Source organism: Artibeus jamaicensis, unplaced genomic scaffold, assembly GCF_021234435.1.
Source record: "Artibeus jamaicensis isolate MK-2021 breed Jamaican fruit bat unplaced genomic scaffold, CSHL_Jam_final contig_410, whole genome shotgun sequence".
Classification (NCBI taxonomy): Eukaryota; Metazoa; Chordata; class Mammalia; order Chiroptera; family Phyllostomidae; genus Artibeus; species Artibeus jamaicensis.
In genome coordinates this window covers 2,290,615-2,309,628 of record NW_026521820.1, presented here as the reverse complement: position 1 = coordinate 2,309,628, position 19,014 = coordinate 2,290,615, and the positions used below count along the sequence as shown (strand labels likewise).

At 38.8% G+C, this 19,014-nt stretch overlaps 1 protein-coding gene across 9 annotated transcripts in view; it reads left to right on the top strand.

Moving 5' to 3' along the window:
• The window catches only part of RCBTB1 (RCC1 and BTB domain containing protein 1), a 90,487-nt gene that overhangs the window by 15,169 nt on the left and 56,304 nt on the right, over window positions 1-19,014 (top strand). For 5 of the 9 annotated variants that reach the window (XM_053665389.1, XM_053665388.1, XM_053665382.1 and 2 more), the window contains 2 exons: window positions 9,797-9,966; window positions 10,339-10,489. In XM_053665389.1, the coding sequence (XP_053521364.1) occupies window positions 9,841-9,966; window positions 10,339-10,489 (277 nt within the window). In that variant the 5' untranslated portion in view covers window positions 9,797-9,840. Of the gene's footprint in view, window positions 1-8,860; window positions 8,991-9,036; window positions 9,126-9,796; window positions 9,967-10,338; window positions 10,490-19,014 lie in introns of those variants that run through there. The other 4 variants (XM_053665383.1, XM_053665384.1, XM_053665386.1 and 1 more) reach the window with 3 other exon arrangements.

Here is a 19,014-nt window from a genome sequence, read left to right as displayed (position 1 = left end):
CCATTCTCTTCTGGCTTGGAGTGTTTCCATTGAGAAGTCAGTAGCTAACCTTATTGGAGTTCCCTTGTATGTTACTCCTTTTTTCTCCCTTGCTGCCTTTAAGATTCTCTGTTTGTCTTGGAATTTTGCCATTTTAATGATGATGTGTCTTGAAGTGGGCCTCCTTGGATTCCTCTTGGTTGGTATTCTGTGTGATTCCTGGATTTGTGTGACTTTTTCTCTCATCAAATTAGGGAAATTTTCTCTCATTACTCTTTCAAATATGTTTTTTATCCCTTGTTCTTCTTCTTCTGCTTCTGGTATTCCTATTATTTGGATATTATTATGTTTCATATTGTCTTGCATTTCTCTTAATCCCTCTTCATTCTTCCTGAGCCTCTTTTCCCTTTCCTGTTCTTTCTGTGAGATGCTTTCTACTTTGTCCTCCAACTCACTAATCCGATCTTCTGTCTCATCTACCCTATTTTTAATGCTTTCTACTGTGTTTTTCAATTCAGAAATTGTATTCTTCATTTCCTCTTGGCCCTTGCTAATAGTTTCCATTTCCTTTTTCCTTTTGATACAGTTAGCGGTGAGATCATTATAGCTCCCCTGTAGTTTCTGGTAGCTGATTGTGAGCTCTTTGAACTTCCTGATAACCAGTGCTTTGAATTCAGTATCAGATAGTTGACTTGCCTCTATTTCATCTAACACTCTTTGTGAGGGTTCCTTTCATTTGGGGATTGTTTCTTTGCCTCCCCTCATCTTTTCTTTCTGTTTACTTTTATTTGTCTTTTGTTTGTTTAATTGCATTTTGACTGGTTTTCTCTATCCTATTGTATTTTAATTTTTCTTTTCTCACTTCACTTGTATTCCAATATTGTAAAAAATATTGTTTGTGAGACTCTTCTTGTTAGCCTCAGCTTCTTACATTAATCTGTTTTGACACCCTGGGTTTATGGTGTGAAGTTCTGTGTTGGAATGCCTGTGAATTTCAGTGGTGCAGTCTCTCTTTCGCTTATCCTGTCGTTCTCTGCTTCCACCTACTCAAATATGCAGCAATTTTTGGCTTCTCTTGTACAGCAAAGTGCCATTTGTCTCTCTGACTCTACTATTGGGAGGCCTCTTCTATGGGTCCAGCTCTGGTCTTTTCGTATTTTCAAGTTGGTTGTGACTCTTGTGGGTAAAAGAAAGAAAAGACAAGGAAATAAATAAAAGGAAGAAGAAAAAAAAGGTAGGGGAATGGAAGAAAGTCTGGGTGCTGAACACTGTCCCAGGCGCCATCAGGCACTCACCCAGACACACTGCGCACCAGGCGCTGGACCCCCGAACTGTGCGCAGGCTGAAATGCCCTCTGTTCCTCTCTGTTTGGGCCACTTGGCAGGTCCGGACCGAAAAATACTAGGGAGGGAGCTGCTCAGGGGACCAGTCTGGGCGCTGGACGTTGTCTCAGGAGCAGTCCGGCACTCACCCAGATACACTACGAGTCAGGCACTTAGTCCACCGAACTGTGGGCAGGCTGAAATTCTCTTTTGCTCCTCTTTGCCTGGGCCACTTGTCCAGCCCTGGCCGAAAAATCCCAGGGAGGGAGCCGTCTGGGCACTGAACGTTGGCCCAGGCATCGTTGGGCACTCGCCGCTGGGCGCTGGCCCCCCAACCATGCAGCAGCGGAGATCCCTGCTGTTCCTCTTTGCTCCGTCCCCAAGACTACTGTACGACTGCTGTCTCCCTACTGTCTGGTTCCTCTGTGACCGTCGAGGTTTCTGGTCCCTTTCATATATGCTTGGCAACTGCTGCCTTGCTGGCTTCTCCACTTCCAATCGGACAGGTTTCTCTCCCTTTTGTACTAGGAACTGGTATCTGCTCCATCCTACTCCATCACCATTTTGAAAGCCCCCTAAAATATATTAAAAAAAATAAATTTTAGACCTTAAGCTTCTCAGAGGCAAGGGCCATGATTGTATTGTTCTTTATGACTTTCCCCCAGCATTCTTGGTATTTGGGGTCATCGTCAGTAAAAGAATTATTATGCTGTTATTTTATTCACATTATACATTTATCTTAATGTTCATAGAGATTTTCTATCTCTGTGAATTTGACTAGGTATCTCATATAAATTAAATCATACAATTTTTGTCCTTTTGTGTCTGGCTTATCTCACTTAGCATAATGTCTTCAAGGTTTATCCCTATTGTAGCATGTGTCAGAATTTCATTTACAAGGCTGAATAATATTTTATTTTATGTAGATAGCACATTTCGTTTATCCATGTGCTGTCTACATACAATAGAATATTATTCAGGTGTTGTTCATCTGTCAGTAGATATTTGGGTTTTCCACCTTTTGGCTATTGTGAATAATAATGATGTACAGCTATATGATCGTGTCCCTGCTTTCAGTTCTTTTGGGTATATAGTAGAAGTGAAATTGCTGGATCACCGTAGTCTTATGTTTAATCTTTTGAGGAACTGTGGTAATGTCTTCTACATTGGCTGCATCATTTTACATTCCCATTTTCTACATTTAATTTTATATGAATAGTTTATTTTTGCAGATTTGTATGGAACACCTTGCCACCATAGATTGTGAACTTTATGCAAGAATATCTTTTAAAATTTCTAAAAAGTATTTTGTATTGATTATGCTTTCCCACTTTATCCCCTCTCCACCCTGCTCTCTCAACCCTCCAGCATTCCCTGCCCCTTAGTTTATGTCCATGGATTGTACATATAAGTTCTTTAAGTCCTCTGTTTCCTATACCATTTTTTGTCTTTCTCCATCTATTTTATGCCTACTAATTATGCTTCTTCTTCCCTGTCCCTTTCCCCCCATTCCTCCCTTCCCCCTCCCCACTGAAATCCTTCCATGTTATATCCATTTCTCTGATTCTGTTCATATTCTATTGTTACCTTAGTTATTTTCGTTGTTTTTCTTTTCGGTTCATTTGTTGATAGTTGTGAGTTTGCTGTCCTTTCACTGTTCATATTTTTTATCTTCTTTTTCTTAGATAAGTCCCTTTAACATTTTATATAATAAGAGCTTGATCATGATTACCTCCTTTAGATTGACCTTATCTGAGAAGCACTTTATTTGCCCTTCCATTCTTTTTTTTTTTTTCATTTATCTTTAGAGAGGAAGGGAAGGAGAGAAGGAGAGATATATCAATGTATGGTTGCCTCTCGTGAGTCCCCTGCTGGGAACTGGCCTGCAACCCAGGCACGTGCCCTTGACTGGGAATCAAACCACAACTGTGTGGTTCGCAGGCCCTCGCTCAATCCACTGAGCTACACCAGCCAGGGCTGCCCTTCCATTCTAAATGAAAGTTTTGCTGGATATAATTATCTTGGATATAGGTCCTTGCCTTTTCTGACTTCAAATGCTTCTTTCCATCCCCTTCTTTCCTACAAGGGTTGTTTTGAGAAATCAACTCAGCCTTATGGGAACTCCTTTGTAGGTAACTGTCTCCTTTTCTTTTGCTGCTTTAAGCATCTCTCCTTATATTTAATCTTGGGTAACTCGATGCTGTACCTTGATGTGTCCCTCTTTGGGTCCAACTTTTTGGGGACTTTCTGGGCTTCCTGGACTTACTGAAAATCTATTTTTTCTAGATATGGGAAGTTCTCTATTATTTATTCAAATAAGTTTTCAACTTTTTGCTGATTTTCTTCTCCTTCTGGCACCCATATAATTAGGATATTGGAATGTTTCAGTTTGTCCCAGAGGTTCATAACTCTCTCTTCACTTTTTTGAATTCTTGTTTCTTCATTCTGTTCCATTTGGATGTTTAGTTTTCCCTTTTGTTCCAAATTGTTGCTTTGAGTCCAGATTGCCTTGCTGTTACTCTTGGTTCCCTGAATATTTTGCTTTATTTCATTTTGGATATCTTTCATTTGTTTTTTTACCAAGCTCAATTAGTTCTGTGAGCATTTTGATTACCAGGGCTTTAAATTCTCTACCAGATATGTTGGCTATCTCATCACTTAGCTCTCTTTATGAAGTTTTTCTCTGTTCTTTCACTTGGGCCATATTTCTTTGTCTTGGTGCACCTGATAAGTTGTAAGGGGGCAGCAAGGCCTTAGGTATTCCTCCAGGCAGGACAACCCTCTTTGCTGGGCTTTGGCACTGCCTGTGGGGGAGGGGCCAGAGAGGGAACAATGCAGCTCTCTAAGTGGGTCTCTAGCCTGCTTTCCAATGTACTCTCCTGTGAGACTGGGGGTGTCTCCCACCGTGGCAACTGCTATAGGCCACAGTCAGCTCTGAGTCTCAGTTTTGCCTTCAGCCAGTTCCTCCCACGTGGTCCACCACCTCGCCAGAGTCCACTGCCTAGTTTTGTTTTTCTCAGCTGGCCTTGCCCACGTGGTCTGGGGGCGGATCCTTATGGTCTGGTTATTGTGGTTGTTTTTTTTAAATTCCTTGGTTGTTGGAGTTCCAAGCAGTTTGATATTCTGGCACTTCTGGTTGTTAATTGATTTTAGATTGGTTGTTATCTTCCTTTTGGTTGTGTGAGGAAGCGAAGGATTTCTACCTACGCCTCCATCTTGGCCGGAACTCCCCTTCTAAAACTTTCAACAGCTTAGGGTAAACATTATTCAAATAACCAAGCTTTTATTTTCATTTAAAATATTTGTTTATTTTTTGGTCACAAAATATTTTGTTGTAGAAATTTGGAATATATTTAAACAATACAGAGAAAGAACATGTCACCTCTAATCTCTCCAGGAAATACATTTTGGTTTTATATATACTTTTGTGTATATATTATAGTTTAAAATATTGTAGTCGTGTTGTTCATACTATTTTACAACATAGGTAAGCCTTACAGGGTATATTTGTTTTTGTGGAATGTTTTGTTTTTAACGTGAGAATAGGTACTATTTGATACTATTTGAAGTATCTAATTTTTGACACCCTCTGGAGTAATGACTAAAATGAAATTTAGTTTATATTTTTATTCCTTTAAAGTAGAATCCATACAATTAGAACAAAACTGTTAATATGTCTATTTCATATTCAGGCAAATCTAGTAAATGTCATAAGATATCAGAGCTATCCTACTGCTGCTCTTCTTGTGATAGATTTTGGGTTTTGGGGTCAGCCACAAGGTTCTTAAGTCTGACAGAGATTTCGTAACAGATTGAGCTAGTTAATTTTTAGTGATTACACCTGTTTTAGTTTTTAGACTCACTCGTATACACTCTTTATAGTTTTGTGGTAGATGGTCAAATATTAAGTCTGAAACTGAAAGAATTATGATACTTAGTATGATTTCCCTAACACTAGCAAAGTTGCCTCTGCTCCAAGGAAAATGAAGTAATTAAACATCTCACCACAATAATTTCATTATAATGGTGATAGTGGCAATTTTGTGTTAATTAGAAAATTCTGGTGGTATTTACATTTACATTCACATTGTGCTGCTTCAGGAAATACGTGCTGTATCCCTAAGCTCGAGACTGTGATATGCTGTTCTGTATAACATAGTACGTTCTGGATTTTAATATCTCCAAAGAGCCTTTTGGAGAACCTTGCCTGAATTCTGAGGGTCACCTGTTCATGTCATCAACTGCCCAGGTTAAGCATAAATGAAGACATTTTTATACCTTAGCAGTCCATAGCCTAGGGATGCACCTTGCGCTCAGACAGTCTTATGCACCCCTGAGGACAAAGGTCACATTTGGTTTCTAGGGTCGTCCTCCCAATGGCTTTTAGAAGAATGAAGGAATGAATAACAGTCGCAAGGTTTAACCAGGCAAATTTAGAGAGAAGCATATTGGAAAATTCTTTTTGGGAAGTGCTTTTTATACTTAAAGCATTTGAAAACTGGATGCTGGTGTACATTTACGAGGCTAAAGTTGTACAGAAGTAATATTGGAGAAGTTTAGGCATTGGAAAGTTCAGGATTGATGTTTCTGTAAGAAGAATGAGAGAGGTGGGGGTTGAATCCTGACTGTGCCACTTAATGCTCTGTGATATTGGGAAATTATTTCCTTTGAGTCTCATTTCTCATCTGTTGCTGAGAATGGGTTATGGTTTCTTCCTTATAAGAGCATTGTGAGGACTAAATGAAACAGTGTATATAAAGCTACCTAACACAGTGTCTACAACAAAGCAGATTCTTGATCATTGTTAGTTTGTTCTTTGTTTGCTTGTGTTATTAGGAGAAATTATTAAATACTTGCTTGACCAACATACTGCCCTTGTCATTCTCCTGCTTTCCCCCATAGCTGTTTTATTTCATCTTGAACATATACTTATAGTTTTTTACAAAACATATTTTTGAGAAACCCAGGCTTGGAAAAGCAAGTGGCATGCCACTCTGATTGATTAAAGTAGTTGAAAATAAACCTGTAACTAAACACAGGCCTCAGGACTCCCAATCCTTCCCACCACATTATTGGTGATACTTTCTGCTTCTATGATGGGTGTGGACATGGAAGATATATGACTTGGTTTTTGTATTGACTCTCTTTTTTAAAGATTTTATTGATTTCTTTTTAGAGGTAGGGTAAGGGTGGGAGAGAAACATTGATGTGAGAGAGAAACATGGATCAGTTGCCTCTCACCCGTGCCCTGCCAGGAGGAACCTGCAATCTAGGCATGTGCCCTAATCAGAAATCAACCTGCAGTCTTTCACTTTGTGGGCCAGCCAACTGAGCCACACTGGTCAGGGTATTGACTCTTAAATTACAAGTCTTTGGAGAAATATCTTGTAAAATAAAGCATCAAGTAATTTAGCAATATGGGTATACTCAGTTCATATAGTAAGCTATCATTATGAAAGTTAGCTTGGCCCTGGCTGGTGTGGCTGAGTGGATTGAGTGCCAGCCTGCAAACCAAAGGGTCACCGGTTGGTTTCCCAGTCGGGGCACATGCTTGGGTTGTGGGCCCGGTCCCCAGTAGGGGGCACATGAGAGGCAACCACACATTGATGCTTTTTTTCCTCTCCTCCTCCCTCCCTTTCCCTCTCTCTAAAAATAAATAAATACAGTCTTTTAAAAAAAACAGGCTTAGTAATTTAAAAAAAAGAAAGTTACCTTGATTTTTCAGTGGATTGCCAAACCCTTGAGGCAGAGTTGCCTGTAACTGTTTAACACTTTCAGAATAATTGTACTGCTCTCAGAAAATTACATGTTGAATGGTAATATCCCTTTGTGTTATGATTTTAAAGATGGTAAATCTTATATTATGGCTAATTAATTTTATGTCTTCTCCCCCTCTTTATTTATTTCAAATTCAATTCTATATAACAGAAAATATTAAATTTTGAAGACTAACTCTGATATGGTTGATTCATATTCTAGGAAAATATGCTTCTGGATTTTCTTGGAATTTTTTGACTTCCTAGACATGTACACTGTTTTACTTCTTGTGACTCTTCCTTGCCTGTTTTGTAAGAGGCACAGAGCAGGCCATTTGGGGGCATCTTTTTGTTACTTCTAAAATATTTAAAACAATCTTCTTATCATACAATGAACACTTATAATGAAGAAAAAGAAAAACAGTCTAGTAGAAAAGTAGGAACTTCATATAAAAGGACAGCACATGGGCTCTTAAACATGTGAGCCCAACAGGTGAAGAATGCACATGGTGGCTCCAGGCTGCAGGGCTTTAGGTTTTCATGCTGTCACTTACTAGTTGGAGCAAATTCTTAGTATCCTTTTGCCTCAGTTTTCTCATCTCTAAAGTGAGGATTAAATGATTAATAAATGTAAAATATTTAGAATAGTGCTTGGTGTAAAGGGCTGAAGAAATATTCGTTATTGTTGCTATTATTGTGATTATTTCTAAAAATGATTCCCAACTTCATTCATCATAGGAGGAATTGAAGTTTAAACAAAACTAAGACCCATGATAATACACTGTGTAATAAGAGTGTGGGTAAACAGGTGCTGACATAGATGGATGGTTATTTTATATGTCGGTACTACTTTAATAGAGAACAACTTGAAATAGCTGTTAAAGGTAAACCAGCTATTTAATTTTGAGCTGGCAGTTCCATTTCTAGGAGTTTACCTTAGAAATTTATGTATTAAAAAGATAGATATATACAATAATATATGCAAATAGTAACTGCAGTACTATTTATGTAAGCAAAAGACTGAAAATGACTTAAATGTCCCAGTGGAAACAGGTTAATTGTTCAATCTATGTAATGGAATGCTCTGTAGTACCACTGAAAAAGAAATGAAGTAGGTCTACATGTGCTAATATAGAATGATTTGCAAGATGTGCTGTTAAGTGGGAGGGGACACCTTCCACACACCTACATATAATACTAATGTAAATCTGTGCTATCTCTGGAATGAGTGGAAAGTACTGACAGTGGTTGCTTTTGAGGAGAGGGTCTGAAAGGGAGGGTAGGGAGACTTACTTTCCTATACTCTTTTGTACTGTTTGAAACAAAATTTTTTAAACATGTTTATATATTAGCTTTTACCCTTCCCTAAATCCTTTACCTGTTCCCTCCAACACACATATATACACACTCTTGCATGCACAATTTTCAGAACATTCAAATGTTATTCCAGAAATCTGGCTGGATGTGCAGTGACAGAGAATAGTGTATTAAGTTTATTGAATATGTGATATGATACTTCGGGCATAGCAGGCATCTGATTCTTGTCATCTAAATTGGTGCCGATGGTAAAAAATCTCCCTGGATGATGGAAACTGAGGCCTTGGCTGAGTATGCTCAAGCTTTGAGGCATACTTTTAGTGTTGTCATGAGTGCTGGAGCCAGAAAAAGATCTTGGTCTTCAGCCAGCCTCTCTTGGCTATTTTTAGAGGTCTGAGAAGAGAGTGAATAGAAAGGAACTTCAGGGGTTCTGTATCTTCCTAGGGAACTGTGGTTGTATTTACCAACTGTTTGGTTCTATTTCAGGTTCCAGAGCTGAGAGCCAGAATGGAAATTCACTTGGCACAATAGAGTTTTTTGCTTGTGCTGCCCCCTGTAATTTCTGGAAATACTTTTTAACCCTGGAAGAATTGAAGCCATGACCAGGATTCTTTGTGTAAAACTCCTTAAACATATCAAATTAAAGTTTTAAGGGACTTTGTACATCACTCTACTTTTTATTGGGTACTGCTTAAGCGAATTACTACTTGCATAAAGACTATAAGCCATCAGCTCCAACATCAAAATTAGGGTGAATTGTCTCACCTCGTTCAAATAACTTTTCTCAGTGTGAAATATGGTCTGTGTATATGTAGAAAATGTGATCATATAAATTGGGACCAGGATATAATACTTTATTTTATCCAATAAATCTTCGGCTAGTGCTTCTTAATATTTTCACTCTAAACTATCTGAGGGGTGACCCATTCCCATTGTTAAACAGTGGCTTGGTGTGGCAGTGGTATTCTACAGGAGTGAGGAGTTTTTCAGTGCATACTGGAGGTGGCGATGGGAAAGTGGGAAGATAGAGATAATGATTCTGATTTTTATAACACACACACCCTACCCTCACCCTCCTGATGAGAGATCCTGGTTTCATCCAGTTCACTTGTCTTCCCTCTGTTATCTGCTGTCTGTTTGCATATGAGCATGTATATAACAGATTACCACTGCCTTATAAGTACTCAAGACAGACAAGACAACTGGTTGTAGAAAGTTTCGCTCCCATTATAGGCAAAGGCCTAGATCTGAAGGCGGAAGGATTATACAGTGTTGCTGGGGAAAGTGAGCAATCTGTTTGACCAAAGGTGGATAGTTTAGTTTGGAATTAGCTTTTTTTTTTTCTTTTATTAGCAGTGTCTTTTATAAAATTAGTTTAGTAGTTATTTAATTTTTGCTTGTAATCCTTTTTGTTTGTTACAGCAAGGATGTCAGTGCATTTATAGGAATTGCCTGAAGCCAGAGTCATGGTGGATGTAGGAAAGTGGCCAATCTTCACTCTGCTTTCACCTCAGGAAATTGCATCTATTCGGAAAGCATGTGTCTTTGGCACCTCAGCCAATGAAGCACTGTACGTTACTGACAGTGATGAGGTAAGAATCTCTCAAAATCCAGATTTTAATTTTAGGACTTATTTTGGGAATCAGCTTTAAAGCATTCAGTTTGAAGATTAAGAAAAGGTGGGGAATAAAAGAACACCATTTTTGACATAATTTGTCTTTTCTTTCAGTTTCTTGATTTAATACCATTCCATTCTTACTACTCTGCGTTCCATACTATAGCTAAACATTCTGAAACTTAAGTAATGTCAGCAGAGGTTCACTTTTTTTTTTTTTACCTTTTTAGCCTTTCCCTGTCTATTGAGCTGTTAAATTGAACTTGAATGTGCCTTATTTTCAGAGTGAAGAAGAGAGCCTTTGTGTAACTTTAAGCCAAACGACTCAAACAGAACTATTTGTTTTTAGGTCTTTGTATTTGGACTGAACTACAGTAACTGTCTAGGAATTGGAGATAACCAGAGTACACTTATACCCAAAAAGCTAGAAGCTTTATGTGGAAAGAAGATTAAAAGCCTTAGTTATGGCAGTGGACCACATGTTCTTCTCAGCACTGAAGGTAAAGAGGGAATAAGTCCAGCTTTTCAGTTTATGGAAAATCAGTCAGTTAATTCTTTTTTGTAATATATTTTATTGATTATGCTGTTACAGTTGTCCTATTTCCCCCCTTTATTCCCCTTCATTCTGCACCCCCCTCCGTACAGCATTTCCCGCCCTTAGTTCATGTCCTTGAGTCGTACAAATAAGTTCTTTGGCTTCTACATTTTCTATATTATTCTTGATTTCCCCTAATCTGTTTTGTACCTATCATGTATGCTTCTTATTCCCTGTACCTTTTCCCCCATTCTCCCCACGCCCATAACCCTCCACTTCTGTGATTCTGTTCCTGTTCTAGTTGTTTCCTTAGTTTGTTTTTGTTTTTTTGGTTAAGTCATTCACAGCTGTGAGTTTATCATTTTAGTGTTCATATTTTTGATCTTCTTTTTCTTAGATAAGTCCCTTTGACACTTCATATAATAAGGGCTTGGTGATGATGAACTCCTTTAACTTGACTTTATCTGGGAAGCACTTTTTCTACCCTTCCATTCTAAATGATTGCTTTGCTGAATAGAGTAATCTTGGATGTAGGTCTTTGCCTTTCATGACTTTGAATACTTTACAGCCCCTTCTTGCCTGTAAGTTTTCTTTTGAGAAATCAGCTGATAGTCTCATGGGAACTCTTTTGTAGGTAACTGTCTCCTTTTCTCTTGTTGCTTTTAAGATTCTCTCCTTATCTTTTTTTTTTAATTTTATTTATTTATCTTTAGAGGGGAAGGGAAGGAGAGAGGGAGAGAAACATCAATGTATGGTTGCCTTTCATGCGTCCCCTGCTGGGAACTGGCCTGCAGGGAACCTGCCTGCAACCCCAGTATGTGCCCTGACTGGGATTCGAACTGCGATTGTCTGGTTCGCAGGCCCACGCTCAATCCACTGAGCTACACCAGCCAGGGCTTCTCCTTATCTTTAATTTTGGGTAATGTAATTATGATGTACCTTGGTGTGTGCTTCCTTGGGTCTAACTTCTTTGCTACTCTTTGGGCTTCCTGGACTTCCTGGACTTCTCGGAAGTCTATTTCCTTTGGCAGAATGGGAGCGTTTTCCTTCATTATTTTCTCAATTTCTTGCTGTTCCTCTTCTCCTTCTGGCACCCTTATGATTTGTTTGCTGGAATGTTTAAAATTGTCCCAGAGATTCCTAATCCTCTCCTCATTTTTTCGAATTCTTATTTCTTCATTCTGTTTTGGTTGAATGTTTATTTCTTCCTTCTGGGCCAAACCATTGATTTGATTCCCAGTTTCCTTCCCTTCACTGTTGGTTCCCTGTACATTTTTCTTTACTTCACTTTGCATAGCCTTCATTCTTTCCTCAGTTCTGCAACCATACTTAACCATTTTTGTGAGCATCCTGATTACCAGTGTTTTGAACTGTGCATCTGATAGGTTCACTATCTCTTCATCAATTAGTTGTGTTTTTTCCTGGAGCTTTGATCTGTTCTTTCATTTGGGACATTTTTTTTTGGTCTTGGCACTTCTGTTATGTGGTAAAGAGTGAAGCCTTAGATATTCCCCAGGGCAGGGCATCCCACTTTGCTGTATTGTCGGGGAGGGGTCTGAGAATGAACAGTGTTGCTTGCTCAGCTCTCAGCTGGCTTTCAGTCACTTCCTCCTCTACCCACAAGCAAATTGGGGCCTTCTGGTGCTGATTAATGGGTGAGTGGGTTTTTGTACATTCTAGGACCCTGTGAGTCTCTCCAACAAACTGTCCTGTGAGGCTGAGTTTCTCCTCCTACCTTAACCCCCACAGGTTTTTTCAATCAGAAATTTTGAGGCTTTATTTCCTCATACTGGAACCCTCGGTTGCACAGTCTGTCTTGCTTCCCATTTGTTCCTCCGGATTTATTTGCACACTAATCTGAGACTGCCCAGTCTACCAGCACCACCTTGCCCGTTCTGGTCTGCCAGCCGCCACTTTGCCATGAGTCCCCTCTGGCCCTGCTGCCTGCCTCCTGCCAGTCTGGATAAATGTTTCTTTTTTAACTCCTTGATTGTTAGACTTCCATACAGTTCAATTTTCTGGCAGTTTTGGTTATTTTTTGTTGTCTTTCTTTCAGTTGTGTGAGGAGGCACAGTGTATCTACCTATACCTCTATCTTCTCAAACAGTTAATTCTTTGAAAAAAAACAAAAATGTTTTATTTTTAGAGAGAGGGAAGAAATATTAATGTAAGAGAAACATCAATCTGTTGCCTCTCATCTGTGCTCTGACTGGGAACCAAACCCACAATTTCAGGAATGTGCCTCAAACAGGGATCCAGTTGGCAACCTTTCATTTTTTTGGACGATGCCCAACCAACTATTGAGCCACACTGATCCGGGCTTAAGCAGTTAATTCTAAGCTAAGGGAGGTGGGGCTGGATCAAATAATTAATTTCTAATGGTTTGTTCATTAATTTTTGAGAGTTGAAATTTAAACACTGGCTAACTCTGGAACAACCATAGGATGACTTGCAAATTAAGCAAACTTCTGAGACTTTAGGCTATTACTTATGTAAAGTTGTGGAAGATTAGATGTAAGAAACAAAGTGGTCCTTCCAGTCTAATTTTTCACTAGATTTGTGATAACAAGGCAACTTTAAAGTTTTACTTGGTACATTTTTACAAACACAGATAAAACTGGTTTTCCTTTTTGTGTGTAATTCCTGAACTTTGAATTCAAGAACTCTTAGTTACTCCCTGGCATTCCTGTGGGTGCCATTTGGGAAAAATGTGTGATGGATTCCTCTCCCTTTTCTCTCTGCCTCCCCAAGATCATTAAAGTAGACTATTCATTTGTTTTTGACGAGTTTATCTCCAGAACTCTCTGAAACTCTGTTATTTATAACCTAAGTTCTTCCTTTTATATTTTAGATATATTAGTTCTCTCTTTCTCTTAATCTTTTTCTAGCAGAGGTCCTCAGCTTTATATGGGTGATCCTATAGTGTGGCATCTGGGAGACAGTTTACTTCCCTGCCTTTCTGTCTCCAGACTATGAGCTACCTTGGATGTTGCCATAGGTCTTCTGAGTATTGAGCTTTTTAACTACTTTTAACTCATATCACTCCAACTTGTCTGCATCTTTCTCAAGCTGTGAGTTCCAGATCTGAGCATGAGTTTCTAGTAAGAATGTAACTGGTGTTGAGCATAATGAGGGGATTATCTGACTTCCGTGTTATATAATCATGCTGTCTAGCATCACATTGGCTCTTTCAGGCAGTTACAGCTTTGTTGACTGGTTCAGCCTGTCATCCATTATGACCTACTTATTTAATTTTTTCCTAAACATGTATCTATTTTAACAAGTCATTGATTTCTTACCATAAATTCTTTTTTTTTTTTAAGATTTTACTTATTTACTTATCTTTAGAGAGGAAGGAGGGAGGGACAGAAACATCAACGTACAGTTGCCTTTTTTGGGCATCCCCTGCTGGGAATTGGCCAGCAGGGAACTGGCCTGTAACCCAGGCATGTGCCCTGACTAGGAATCGAACCGTCTTACCATAAATTCTTGAGGCAGTTTTTTTAGAGCAAACATACTAAAACACATACATTCAAATTTTTGGTCTTCTTCAAAGTGGTGATTTTAAGAAATTATAACTCTTCTTTTGGAATTATTTTTAGCATCCAGATTGTATAGTTTTAACTATCTCAAATGTTATAATTGAAATATGAATATAAATAAACAATAAACATAAAAATATAAATATCTGATTTTCTTGTGCAAATATTTTAATTTTAATTCAGTTTTATTGTTAAAACACTTTACACAATGCACATTAAACACGTTGTGCATTATATACCATGTAATGGTATATAAATACATATATTTGTATTGTATGTTTTACAGTCATGCTATTTTAAAACAGTTTAACGCTTTAGCCCTTGCTGGTGTGGCTCAGTAGACTGAGCGTCAGCCTGCGCATTAAAGGGTCACGGGTTCAATTCCCGGTCAGGACACATGCATGGGTTGCAGGCCAGGTCCCCAGTAGGGGATGTGGGAGAGGCAACCCACACATTGATGTTTCTCTCTCTCTCTCCCTTGCCCTCTGTCTACAAATAAATAAAATCTTTTAAAAGATACAACAGTTTAATACTTTAAGTCATAAAGTAGTGTGTGGTTTTCCTGGCTGGTGTAGCTCACACCATCGCGGTTCAATTCCCAGTCAGGGCACATGCCTGGATTGCAGGCCGGTTCCCAGCAGGGGACTCACGAGAGGCAACCATACATTGATATTTTTCTCCTTTTCTCTTCCCTTCCTCTCTACAGATAAATAAATAAGAAAATTTAAAAAATAGTGTATGGCTTTTAGTAAAAAGGAAAAGGACCTCTGTCTTAGCTGTCTTCACTCTTAGAAACTGCTCTTTGGAAGGAGCCACTTTTAACTTTCAGTTGCTTCTTCTGATATTTAATCTCATATTTTTAAATTAACATGCCTGTAGTGATATTTATCAATTTTTAATTTTAGATGTTATCCTTTGACTTTTTAGGATGGCAGGTAGGATTTAGCTTTCTTTTCCCTACTTTTCCTCCACTTATTGTTTCCGTATAGTGATAGCACTATTTTGATAAAGTCATTGTTCAGTGTTTACATTATTAGAACTCTAGAAGTGAGCCCACCTCCTTTCTTATATGACTATTTGCTTTTCTGGGGTTCATTTACTTACTTTTTTATACATTTATCATTACCATGTACCCCAACACTTCTACAGGGCAGTATTGCTTCACAGTACATCTGAGCATGTCAGATCATCTGTGGAGCCTCTGTGTCTTCTGCAGCCTGGGCTGTAATTCTCAGCCTGTCGAAAAGCTGTCACCCTAGAACTTCATTTCACCATTATCCTTGAAAGTCCCCTCACCTTTGTCTTCTCTGAATTCCCTATTCTTTGTGCCCCATAATCCTCCTTGGATTGTACCCTCATTTGGGTGAAACACATGCTCTAGTAGCTTCTTAAAGAAAGGACAGTAAGAGAAATCTTTGGGATCTTATCTGAAAATGTCTTTATTTTACCCTTGCAAATGATCAGTGGTTTGGCAGGACTTAGAATTGCTAATTGGAAATCATGTTTTTCTTAGAATTTTTGAAGTCATTGCACCATTTAAGGTTCAAGGGCTGCTCATGAGAATCTGGTGCCATTCTGACTTTTGCTATTTTACATTAGACTATTTTCTTTTCTGGAAGTTTGAGGATATTTTCTTTATTCCAAGTATTCTGAAATAATCATGATAATACACTCTAATATGGGTAATTTTTAATTTACTATATTGGTGACTCTATTGGTTCTTCAATCTAGAAATAACTTTATTACTAGAAAAATTTCTCACAATATTTTATGGACAATTTCCCTTGTTTTCTCCTTTCTGGAATTTTTCTTAGAAAGACATCAGAGATTCTGGATATACCTTTGGGGAAATTTCTTCAACATATCTTACAACCCTCATGGCCAAATTTTTAACATTTCTGCTGTTACATTTCCAAGTTCTCTTTCTTGTTCTCTAAGTATTCTTTCCTGGAGTCTCCTGTTCTTGTCTCATGGATTCAATATCTTTTCTTTGAGGTAATAATTATAGTTTATTTAAAAATTATTTTCTGTTTTCTTAGTGTTTCTTTTTTTACCTCTCCAGATTCTTTTTTCTCTTTCTTTGTATTGGCCTCTGACTTTTAAGAGGTTTTCTTTAAAAGTTTGATGATACTTGGTTGTCTGTTTTCAGGTAAGAGCCAGGTGCTAATACATATTTTGAAGTTCTGTGGTCATGGGTGGGACTTGCCAAGTACTGAGCTTCACTTTCGGGAGATAATAATTATTCATTTAGGATGATCCTGATGTCAGTGTATGAATTTCTGTAGGGTGGCTTCCTTTTTGTGTTAGTTTTTGCCAGCTTTCTAGATACTGCACAAGGGAAGGGCAGGGATCTCAGTGTGTATTATGGGGACTTCCAGTTCTTGTCTCACTACAGTGCCTCCTTGCTGCCTTCAGAGCTTCTCTAATTTTTTTCCCCAGAGCCTTTGGTCTTATTTTCTTTGTTGTGTTACTTGGGGGAAGGGAGGGAAGCAGATTTGGGTTAAAGGGAAAAGTTGGGCTGAATTGCTGTTACTGTAAGAAATTTACAGCATGTAAAGGCCATAAGTCTCTTGTATTTTTCCAGGGTTGGGGCAGAATAGTTGCCTGACCCCCTAAGAAGAAGATGAGGATTTGGAGTCTTACTTCTTCTGTTTTCAGTTGCACCTGCTCATGTATCTCCTGTGGTCCCTGGGCCTTTGTGAAATTCCAGGGCTAGAATTGACTGCCCCTTTTGCTTATGTAGTGTTACCTTGTCTCTTCTGCTGTGTTACTTACCACATCTATTTGCTTTCCAGCTCCCCAAATTTTGTTGACATCTCTCCTGTTGTGTTTTCTTCTTTATTTTTCTTGTCCTTGAGTGCTTATGCCTTCCCCATTCCTATCCCTTACTATCATTTCAGTAGGATTTGGGAATGAATGAAGATAAAAACATGTGTTAAATTCTCCATTCTTTATTGGCCTATGTGGTATTTCTAAAGGGTGTTTTATGAATAGTTCAATAAATAGCTATGTTGTTAAATTGAACATCTAGTCCCACCTGGTGACAACTCTGAAGATCAGTATTCATTTGGTATTATTATTTCACATACATGCCTATGGCTTGTGGATTTCTTTCTGTCTGAAGCAACACTGAATTAGATTACTTGTAAAATTAATTTTTTCTGGTCACTTCTCCAACTCAGTGTCCAGTTTGTGAAGGCTATACTGAGTTTCCTTGAAGGTCAGAGATTCATAGGATGCTGTTTTGCCTCCCTCTAATCTCTCTCCCTTACCCACTGCCTACTCTCCCTTCTAACCTGGTATTACTTTACTGTCATATATCCTTGGGTAATTTTGTTCATCTCAATTCTCAAGTGATCCTGAAGTATCATCCTTAGTATGTTAGAGAGACAGTGTCCAGTCGGTGTCCAGTTGGATTTGGCTGCTTTGAAAGCTTTCCTAAGAATAGGGACTGTAACCCATCTCATGAAGGAGTTAACTTTTCCTATGAGTCATCAAGTAAAAAGGGAAGAAAGATATACATATGCTGTTTTAAAGAATAAAATAATGTATTAACAAGAAAGTAATTGCCAAGGGCCAGTCTGGAGAGGACTTATAGTAACACTGTCAACATCTGGGGAGTAAGTCCTTCATCCTGAGGGGCATCTGAGCAACACAGCACAGCATTTACTACATCTCTGTCATGCACTGCTTATATCCACATCTTCCTGTATGTTTTGGGTATAGCTTCTCCAGGATTCTGGTGGGCCTCTTTTCCTAGGGGAAATTTATAAGATCTTTGGGAGGATATATTACAGCTTCTGCAGCTGGTCTCCTGGCCACAACTACTGTTCATCTTTGTCCCTCTAGAACCTCTCTGGATTACCTTCATATTTGGCTAGCACCTGGTTTGGGTGGCTTACCTGATTGTGTGACCCAGATTCATATCTAAAGAGTAAGAGCCCCTGACCATGCTGTCCTCTGGCTGTGGCTGCTGCACATTCCTGTTTACTGTCTTTACTGGGCAAGTGTACTCCAAAAGACTACCAAGGTCACCTGGGTGCCAGGCCAGCTTGTTATCACTATCTCCTGTAGGCAGCTTTTGGATGCTGTAGTATATGATAGGACCAGCAAGCACTGCTACACCTCTTGCTATAAAGTAAGTCCCTTGGTCTGTTAAGGCCTTTTGTGGGATCCTATGCTAGTGGACTAAATAAATACCCTGTAAGCCCTTAGATAAGTAGTGCTGGCTGAGGCCCTATGCTCAGGAAACCCATATCTGGGTTGTATGTTGATTCCTGTCAGTATGAACAGCTGCTCCTTTCAGATAGAATGGGTCCATTTAGAGTCATCTTGCTATCAGATAGTTAGATGGTCTCTTGATGGGTGGTGCTGTATCAGGGGCTCTGCATTGGTTCTGTTACTGTTGTAGTTGGCATTCAGTAATGGTAGTAAGTAGATCAGCCTTGTTAAGTGGAAATCCTGTCTTCTGTTATTTGCCTTTTTCTCCTTATGAGTGACATTGAGCATCTTTTCATATGTACAGTATTTTGCTATGTGTAATGTGCACCTTTTTGCCCAAATTTTTGAGGGAAAAATGAGGATGTACATTGTACGTGGGTGCAGTAATGGGGTATAATAATCCCACTTATAATGCATACAAAAATGTGGCTGCACATTATACATGGAAAAATTCAGTACATAGTTAAGACCTATTTACATTTCTTTCATTGTGAGCATCAATTCATTTTTCTATAGGTTTCTTGGTTGTTTTCTTTTTTTTTTTAATATTATTTTATTTAGTTACTTTTCAAGTACATTTTTTTTTAATCTATTTCTCCCATCCCACCCCACCCCCCCGCCTGGTCTCCCCCCTCCCTCCCATTCCCCCCCCCAGTCCTCATCTCTGTGTCTTTCATACTTGTTCCTCAAAATCCCTCCCCCTTTTTCCCCTTAAGTTCCCTTCCCT